Below are 9,668 nucleotides of genomic sequence, written 5' to 3' on the forward strand. Positions count from 1 at the left end.
GGCAGACAACGGTGGCGGTATGGTAATGAACCTGGGAGCACGCGCGCAGGACATGCGACTTCCGGCTCCGAATCTCCAGGAAATCCAGGAGGAGATCGGCCGGCTGAAAAACAACAAAGCCCCTGGAGTTGACCAACTACCAGGAGAGCTGTTTAAACACGGTGGTGAAGCACTGGCTAGAGCGCTGCATTGGGTGATTACCAAGGTTTGGGAGGATGAGGTTCTGCCGCAGGAGTGGATGGAAAGTGTCGTGTGTCCCATCTACAAAAAGGGTGTTAAGCTGGATTGTTGCAACTACCGCGCAATCACATTGCTGAACGCCGCCTACAAGGTAATCTCCCAAATATTATGCCGTCGACTAGCACCAATTGCAAGGGAGTTCGTGGGGCAGTACCCTGGCGGGTTTTCTGGGCGAACGCTCTACCACACACCAGGTGTTCGCCATACGTCAGGTATTGCAGAAATGCCGCGAATACAACGTGCCCACACATCATCTATTTATCGACTTCAAAGCCGCATATGATACAATCGATCGGGACCAGCTATGGCAGCTAATGCACGAAAACGGATTTCCGGATAAACTGATACGGTTGATCAAGGCGACGATGGATCGGGTGATGTGCGTAGTTCGAGTTTCAGGGGCATTCTCGAGTCCCTTCGAAACCCGTAGAGGGTTACGGCAAGGTGATGGTCTTTCGTGTCTGCTATTCAACATCGCTTTGGAGGGAGTAATACGAAGGGCAGGGATTGACACGAGTGGTACGATTTTCACGAAGTCCGTCCAGTTATTTGGTTTCGCCGACGACATTGATATCATGGCACGTAACTTTGAGAGGATGGAGGAAGCCTACATCAGACTGAAAAGCGAAGCTAAACGGATTGGACTAGTCATCAACACGTCGAAGACGAAGTACATGATAGGAAAAGGCTCAAGAGAGGTCAATGTGAGCCACCCACCACGAGTTTCTATCGGTGGTGACGAAATCGAGGTGGTTGAAGAATTCGTGTACTTGGGCTCACTGGTGACCGCCGATAACGATACCAGCAGAGAAATTCAGAGGCGCATAGTGGCTGGAAATCGTACGTACTTTGGACTCCGCAAGACGCTCCGATCGAATAGAGTTCGCCGCCGTACCAAACTGACTATCTACAAAACGCTTATAAGACCGGTAGTTCTCTACGGACACGAGACCTGGACGATGCTCGTGGAGGACCAACGCGCACTGGGAGTTTTCGAAAGGAAAGTGTTGCGTACCATCTATGGTGGGTTGCAGATGGCGGACGGTACGTGGAGAAGGCGAATGAACCACGAGTTGCATCAGCTGTTGGGAGAACCATCCATCGTTCACACCGCGAAAATCGGAAGACTGCGGTGGGCCGGGCACGTAGCCAGAATGTCGGACAGTAATCCGGTGAAAATGGTTCTCGACAACGATCCGACGGGAACAAGAAGGCGAGGTGCACAGCGGGCAAGGTGGATCGATCAGGTGGAGGACGACTTGCGGACCCTCCGCAGACTGCGTGGTTGGCGAAGTGCAGCCATGAACCGAGCTGAATGGAGAAGTCTTTTATGTGCAGCACAGGCCACTCCGGCCTTAGTCTGATGAATAATAGAATACGTTGGCATTTCCTTTGTATCCGTTTTTCTTTCCCATTCCCTTTTGATATTCTGGTCGAGACGAGATGTAAGCATGTAAACTAACAATGAACTCCACCCAATTATAGGTTCACCCAGTTTACGTAAAACGCCGAGATTTTTTTGAAAATCATCAACCAATGTCGATAGGGCTTGCGCTGATTCCGATTGCATCTTCGGAACTGAGAAAAGTGCATTGAGGTGACTTTTAATGAGCACCTTTGGGTGCTCAAAGCGATCAGTGATGATTTTTAGCGCAACAGCGTAATTGTTCGATGAAAGAGTGACGTCATCGATTAATTTAGCAGCTTTACCCTTCAGTGAGGCCTTCAGGTAATGGAATTTTTGGATGCTAGATAACTCTATGTTTTCATGCACCAACGAACGAAAGGTATCATAAAATGAGTACCATTTTCAATTTCGCCATTAAACTCAGGGAGCGAAATACTGGGTAATCGGATCGAACCGCAAGTAGTGCCCACATTTGGATCTGCAGCCCGCTCCGTCTTTACAGTGCAAATTGCGACCAGTGACACCTTTAGCGTGAAAAACAATTCTTCAAATTCCAGCAGTTCACCCTGTATGTCTATATCGACATCAGCTAATTCCAATGCTGCTGAGTGTTCGTGATACGCCAAGTATACCGCATCCAACTTATCTAACCGAATCTGTGCTTCTGTAAGTTTAGAATTGTCGAAAGTGTTCACGAAATTTTGCATACGTGTAAGGAAACCCAAAGCACGTTGGCATCCTATTATGTGTGGTTTCATGGTTGATGATATTGCTACCTTAGAATCACATTCGTCCGGCATGCTGCGGCTTTGCAATTACAGTAGTAATCGGAAGGATGTTCGTGGTACGATCAAACCCAATCGAACAATAGACTTTTGTAGAAAGAAAAGATGGCGATTTACGTGAGATCCCGGCGACTTACAAGCGTCCAAAATGGTGATCCTTATGATTGCAATCCGGTACCAAGCCTTTTGCCACGTTGATGAAACTGTAGCTAGGGGACCGCGTGCAACGGCCAGTCTGGAAAACCACCGATGTGAATTCGCTAGCCAATCGCATCTAGGGACGATAATTCTCTCGATCGTAAATCTGATGTGGTGTCACTAGGTACTGAGTAGAACAGCAGCCGATCTAACAGATCCTACCGTAGCTCTAGCACCCAGCCTCTCTAACCACTGTACGCTAAAGATGCACTCGAAATCCTGTCTCCCACTAAAACGATAAATAACGGAATTAGATTCCGATCCTGACGATCAAGAGCACTGGAACAATTTCTTATCTCGCCACAATGCCTTAGAGGGTGACAAAATGGAGTCCCTGGAGTGGAGGTGAACCGTATTCCCCGACTGGTCAACATTAATCCTCGTTTGAACGCCGTCAAACTTTCGGGTTTGGGACTTATAGATGTGCACTCTTCGACAGTACGTTTTCAACTCCCGTATATTCCTCTCATCGCTTATCATTAGGTACAACCTTAACTATAGGTGATAGTGTATGTGTGGTTCGGCGAGTTCATTAGCGATAAGTGAGTTAGATAAATCATGAGTGAATAGTGTTGTGAATAGGGTTCTTAAATCTAGAGTGGTAATTGCACATATCAAATACCTATAATAATTTTATGTATAAATTTTAAGTCTGCGCTCCAACAATTTGAAAAGGGCGTAACAGCCAAAATTCAATCGCTCCCGTTTTTCGTCTATGTAGATGGCTATGTATGTAGACAAGGAATCCGAAGTAATAAATTTTGGCTGTTACGCCCTTTTCAAATATTGGTCTAGATTTATAGTACATAGTTTGTAATGTAACACGGAGATTTTGGGATTCTTATTGTATGAACTCAATGAATAGAAAAACAATCATGTTGTGTTTTGTAAAACTGTTAATGGTTTACGTTCGTTAGAAAAATAACGCTGGGCAGTTGGATTCGCTGGTTCTCAAATGCTCTTCATTCGCGAAGTCGAACCTGCCGTGCATACATTCAAACATCCAGTAACGCCGAGGGAGTGGGTGGGACAAGTAGGACATGTCCTATACACGAATATTCCTAGGCGAGACAGTCAAAGCTATATTCGCCCGCTACGCTTGGATACGGATACTCATAAGTACCCTAGCAGGAGAAATTTGTAACCGTTTGGTTACAAATTGTTGATTTTTGTTTTGTTTTATATTGTTTTATCGGAGCCTTCACGTTTCTCGTGTAATACCAGCAGAACTACCACAGAAGCGTTAGGGTTTGGTACCGCTGTAAAGACATGAGGATGCTCTCAAATATCCAACATGGCATCATGATTCTGCAAATGTCATGTTGGATGAAAAATGCAATAAAAAATTAGCGGGAAAATATGGAGGGAATTTGGTATAAAAGAGTAGCCATTGCCCAAACTCGGCCTCTTAGTAAATCAGGCGTCCGTGTGCTGTGAAGTGGAAGTAGAGTGCAGTATTCCCTTTCTAGTGGGAGCTAGTGTGAGCTCCGGGGAAAAAGTGTTCAGGTAATTCCCAATCCTGTACTATGGAACTTGGAATTAATTGTGTCCTTTAGGACCTCTTTTTCTACGTCTTTTGTCTCTTCCTCTACCTTTTGTGGTAGATTCCGCTCAGCACACGGCTCGGCCCGCGAAGCCAATCGGCTTCCGCGCCTAATCGTAAAAGATCGTGAATCCTCAAAGGAGGACCTTTATCTCGGACCGTAGGCCCTAACCGAAAAGGAGATTTCCCCTCTCGGCCGTCCAAGGTGGCTAAGCCACGGCCGGCCGATCGCGCCTACGAGGGAAGACGCCTGCCCACCATCGTCCAGCAACGCCCGCTTGCCCCGTCGGACAAAGATTGTCCGTTCACCGCTCGCCTCGCTATTCTGGCGAGATTTCTGGCCGCACAGTTGGACTGGAGTCGCTGTGGCGGCTATTTCAGCCCCGTCATCAACAGCAGCAGCGGTGTGTACCGGTACGATCGATTAAATTAGGATACACTTAACAAATTAACACACAATTCGATTACACAGAACAACACGCACACGTCACAAATAGGAAAAAAAAAATTATTCAAGAAAAGTGAAAGTTCTGTGTTGTTAGTTTTTGTTTACCGCGAAAAACCCTTGATTACCCAGTAGTTAGCCGACCCTGGAATTGCCGGAGAGTCTCGTGTGTCCTGGTCTGGCCTGGCTATTGATTGTTGACGATTCAGGAAAGAGTAGTTTCAAATTACCTCAATGATACCTCATTCTGTTATTGATACCATACTCTGTTATGAACTAGCCCTGCATAAGAGGTAAAATATCAAAGTGATAATACCAAAAATTAATATGCACAATACTTGAGCCATAACATACTTTGTTGCTATTTCAATACCAAATGCATAACCAATTATTATTCGTTTGGTATTGAAATACCTAAGCATGTTATGTCTCAAGTATTATGCTTATAAGTAGTTGGTATTATTTTTTGGTATTTTACCTCTTATGTAAGGCTACTTCATACCAATTTCTGTTATTGAGGTCGTCGCTCCTGCTCGGGGAGCCTGTAATGCTGGGTAGACACTCTACGTGTTGCATTACGGAAAAAGATCTACCACACTGTGCTCTAGTTCTCACTATTCTTGTTAATACTTATGAGTGATGGTCGGAAGAGTAATAACGAAGTCGGCAAAGAAGATTTAATTATTTTTGGTTGGATAAAACAGTGTTGGCGCTTACCGTCAATTCCTACGTTGTGTTTCGTTAGTCGTTTGTTCTCCAGCGAACTATACCGGAGGAGCAGCAGTACAGCGCAGGTAAGTTGATTTCGGTTTCTTTTACAGGTTCTACCCAGAAGCGATGGCCGACTTCTCGAGGCAGAAGATGATCAACGAGATCCAGACACAGGTAAGTTTCATGCACAACTTTTATTTTCTCCACTTCACAGATAGCACAATTTACTTAACAGAAAAAACTGACAAAAAAAAGCGAGACTAGATGTTCATCAGGGAAGCTGCTTCGGATTGCGGTACCAGATGAGAATGTACCGGAGGCGCTGGCTGTGGTAGAAGACATATTTTGTGGATGGTTCGTTTGATGATTCCCTTTGTCGTTCGAAGAGTAACCACACGGATCAATTTGTCCTTTCCAGGATGCACAGTGACGATGCGGGCGAGTGGCCAGCGGATTGCTGGTAGCGATTCATCCACGACGATGACCATGCGACCGGGTTGTATTTCATTGTTGTGAGCCGCATATCTCGTTGCTCGAACCAATTCCTGCAGATATTCCTTTCGCCAGTGGCTCCAGAAGCGTTGTACGAGTAACTGCCAATTCTGGTACATCCCAAGGGTGCAGTGGGGTTGCAGCTGATAGTCTGGGTTGGGCAGGGAGGATATCGATGTTCCAATCAGGAAGTGCGCCGGTGTCAGCGCTGCTAGATCGTTGGGGTCGTCGGACGCGAGTTCATGGCAGCTTCGATCTGATGTAGAACGGTGTAGTAACCTTCAAATGTAAGACGAGTGCTTCCAAGTTGCCGAAATAAATGTTTCTTGGCAGTCTTGACCGCCGCTTCCCATAGGCCACCGAAATGTGGTGCCTTTGGGGGTGTCAAGTGCCAAGTAATACCTTTTAGGGCGCAAGCGGCGGAGATTTCTCCCTGCTCTCTTTCGCTGTGAAATCTAGCAAAAAGTTCCACCAATTCCCCTTTCGCTCCCTCGAAATTCTTGCCATTATCCGAATGAATATGGGCTGGCATACCCCGTCTCGAAATGAATCTCCGAGAAATCCCTGGGTAGATAAATCTCCAACTAATTCTAAGTGGACCACCTTGGTGGTAAAACACACAAAGACAGGTAAGCCTTTGCGGGGGCGGCGCGCTTGTGGATCGGCTTCAGGTATAGGGGACCGGCGTAGTCAACGCCGGTGATCGAGAACGGGCGATTTTGAATGACCCGCGAGGCTGGCAGCTGCCCGATTTGCTGTTGCGCAAGCACCGGACGATAACGTGAGCATCGGAAACAGTTTCTGACGACAGTTTTAACCAAATTTCTTCCATTGAGCGGCCAGTATTTTTCGCGTATAGTGGATAGAAGCAGACGCCCGCCGCCATGGAGTAGCTGGCGATGATAATCTTCAGCGATCAACTGGGACAACGGATGATTTTTAGGTAGGAGGGCGGGATGCTTCGATTGGAAGGGAAGCTGGGAAAGATTCAACCGACCTCCAACTCGCATGATTCCATCTGAATCCAAAAAAGGATGGAGACGCCTGGTGAATGAGTGCTTCGAAACTGGGTTACCTCGATGAAGCTCCTTGACTTCTGGCTTAAATGCATCCTGTTGAGCAAGGCGGACTAGCAGGGTATTGGCATGGGCAAGCTCTTCAACAGTAAGTATTTCTGAGTTGACATTTTGCAGCAAAACGAGGTTTTTGCAGCAAAACGGAGGCAGTATGCGACTGTGTGCAGTAATCGCGTGTACGAAGACCAACGAAGGAACCACGAATTGATACTGGGTAAGGTTTGTACTGATACGACCACTGTTTTTTCCTCCAAATCGTCCTCAGGTACGGTGTTTGTATTCGTGATTGGCTAGGCTGCCTGAGGGTACACCAACCAAGTAGGACCTTGCTTCCAAACGTCGTTGCTGACAAACTCATCTACCGATATCCGACAAGATGGATCGTTTCGTAGGATGGGTATCTCTTGGCTGTATCTGCGATTCAAAGCGAAGCTGATCGGACTCGGGCTCCCATCGAATTCCCAGAGCCTTAATGGTTTCGTTCGGGCTGAATTTTAGGGATGATTGAGTGCCGATTTTTATTTTAATCTTTATTTAGGTGTTTTTTAAATTCTAGATTAAGTTCAACACCGGTGAGTGCCGATTTGATTGTGTTCGAGCCCCTGAAGAACCTCCAAGCGATTCGACGTCCACTTCCTTAGCTCGAAGCCTCCTTTGCTAAGCAGATCAGATAGCTCTATTCGAAGCTGGACTGCTTCTTCCACGGAATTAGCCCCTCCAATATAGTCATCGACATAGAAATTTTTGCGCAACGACGGTCCAGCCATAGGATACGCATCACCTTCATCCGTCGTAAGCTGCTGCAGAGTGCGAGTGGCTAGATAGGAGGAAGGAGCTAGGCCATAGGTTACGGTCAGAAGTTCGTAAATCTGGACAGGAGTACCGTTGGAGAATCGGAACAGAATACGTTGCAGAGATCGGTCTTCTGGATGCACTTGTACTTGCCGGTACATTTTAGCGATGTCTCCGACAAGGGCAACCGGATAAGTGCGAAATCGCAGGATGAGGGAAAGAAGGTCATCTTGGACCACCGGTGCTTCGTTCAATGAGAAGCCAGTGGAAGTACGAGCCGAACCATCAAAGACGACTCTAACCTTTGTGGTAGTACTATCCTCCTTCATCACGGGGTGGTGGGGCAAATAATATGTTGGATGTTTAGTACCGTCGTCCGTCTCGACTAGCCGCATGTGGCCGAGGGAGAGGTACTCCTTCATAAACGCGTGGTATTCTTCTTTTAATTTTAAGTCACGATCAAGGCGACGTTCGAGCTGATCGTAACGCCGAAGAGCATTGTTCTTGGAATCTCCAAGCATCGCATCAAAATCAGCTTTCTTTGGTAAGCGTACGATGTAACGACCGTTTTCGTCCCTTGAGGTAGTGGATTGGTAAACCTGCTCGCAATGACGTTCTTCTAGGGAATAACTATCACAAACAGTCAGCTCCTCCGTTTTCCAAAATCGTTCCATGCTTTCTTCGAGGGTCATCATGGAGACTGCGACGACGCACAGTGCTGTGTCCCTTGGACAAAAATGGAAAAATCGACTCTCGTATTTAGTCGAATCAAGTAGACCATGATATTAACATATGTTTCAATTATGCTGTATGCGCATTAGTATCTTTGTGAGGTCACAGGGACGATCAAAACAACTCGTGTTTGTAAACATTTCTATCGCTGAAAGTGGATGATTTATCACCTGTTAGTGAAAAGCATCGTTTTCATTGCCTAAGTTTTCGAACGGTACCTTTCACGGTGAAAATCGATATGGAAAGCGTAAAATCAAGTAAGTAAGATCCAATTAAATGTGTTCCAGTGGGGCATATTTCAATCATTGTGATAAGTGAAGCTTCCAAGTCTTGGGCATGACGTTATATTTGAAGAAATGATCTACAATTTTAAACAGCTTTTAAAAAAGTACATCAAAACACATCTCTGAAAATCGCACCAGATCTCACTTATAGTATTCTTAAGAGAATGGAAGTGATTCCAGCTGCTCTTATTTGCTCTATTAATGGCTGTTAACGATTTTCTAGATGATACTCTTGCGCTCAATAACATGGATATTAGGGTGGTTCAAAAAATCGATTTTGCTCCACAGTGCTCATCTGATTCTTTACCATGTTCTGAGTGTCCTCTGAAAATTTGAGCTCATTTGGATTAAAACTGATTTAGCACAAGCCGTTTCAAGTTTGCGTGCAAATTAGTATGGGGAAATTTATTTTTTCATTATACTGTTAATGACGTTCCCCCATTAAGCGCAGGTTAAAAAAAAAACCTACATAGCTAAAAGGAATACTCAACAGCTTACACCCAACGAAAATCTCATGTTGATTAATCGCCCCAATAATTAGTAATCGAATTTAATCTATACCGTGGTTTTCTGGAGCTAATTGCATAACTCATCAGCAAGCAACATTTCTGCTTGTGGCGCGAAAGATAGCACACACAAATTCAGGCTACTATGTTGCACTGCACATTTCAGTGATGCGCTCAAACAGGTTTAACGATCATGACTAAAGATTCGCAACCTGTCTTAAAATCGATTACTAATTATTGGGGCGATTAATCACCATGCGATTTTCGTTGGGTGAAAGCTGTTGAGTATTCCTTTTAGCTATGTAGGTTTTCGCTTAATGGGGGAACGTCATTAACAGTATAATGAAAAAATAAATTTCCCCATACTAATTTGCACGCAAACTTGAAACGGCTTGTGCTAAATCAGTTTTAATCCAAATGAGCTCAAATTTTCAGAGGACACTCAGAACATGGTAA

At 45.4% G+C, this 9,668-nt stretch overlaps 3 protein-coding genes across 3 annotated transcripts; all 3 read right to left on the bottom strand.

The window, feature by feature from the left end:
* Positions 1-6,033: 6,033 nt before the first annotated feature.
* On the bottom strand, positions 6,034-6,354 carry LOC134207166 (uncharacterized). The gene has a single exon (XM_062682887.1). It carries the CDS (start codon positions 6,352-6,354, stop codon positions 6,034-6,036), a length of 321 nt encoding a protein of 106 aa, XP_062538871.1.
* A 58-nt stretch (positions 6,355-6,412) lies between these two features.
* Positions 6,413-6,832, bottom strand: LOC134207167 (uncharacterized). Its single transcript, XM_062682888.1, has one exon. It carries the CDS (start codon positions 6,830-6,832, stop codon positions 6,413-6,415), a length of 420 nt encoding a protein of 139 aa, XP_062538872.1.
* A 629-nt stretch (positions 6,833-7,461) lies between these two features.
* LOC134207168 (uncharacterized) lies at positions 7,462-8,382 on the bottom strand. Its single transcript, XM_062682889.1, has one exon. It carries the CDS (start codon positions 8,380-8,382, stop codon positions 7,462-7,464), a length of 921 nt encoding a protein of 306 aa, XP_062538873.1.
* Positions 8,383-9,668: the final 1,286 nt, after the last annotated feature.

Source organism: Armigeres subalbatus, chromosome 1 (genome assembly GCF_024139115.2).
Source record: "Armigeres subalbatus isolate Guangzhou_Male chromosome 1, GZ_Asu_2, whole genome shotgun sequence".
In the NCBI taxonomy this organism is placed as follows: domain Eukaryota; kingdom Metazoa; phylum Arthropoda; class Insecta; order Diptera; family Culicidae; genus Armigeres; species Armigeres subalbatus.

Bases quoted from the DNA above. Each gene is read 5' to 3' on its own strand.
- LOC134207166 (XM_062682887.1), bottom strand. From the start codon at position 6,354: ATGCCAGCCCATATTCATTCGGATAATGGCAAGAATTTCGAGGGAGCG.
- LOC134207167 (XM_062682888.1), bottom strand. From the start codon at position 6,832: ATGCGAGTTGGAGGTCGGTTGAATCTTTCCCAGCTTCCCTTCCAATCG.
- LOC134207168 (XM_062682889.1), bottom strand. From the start codon at position 8,382: ATGACCCTCGAAGAAAGCATGGAACGATTTTGGAAAACGGAGGAGCTG.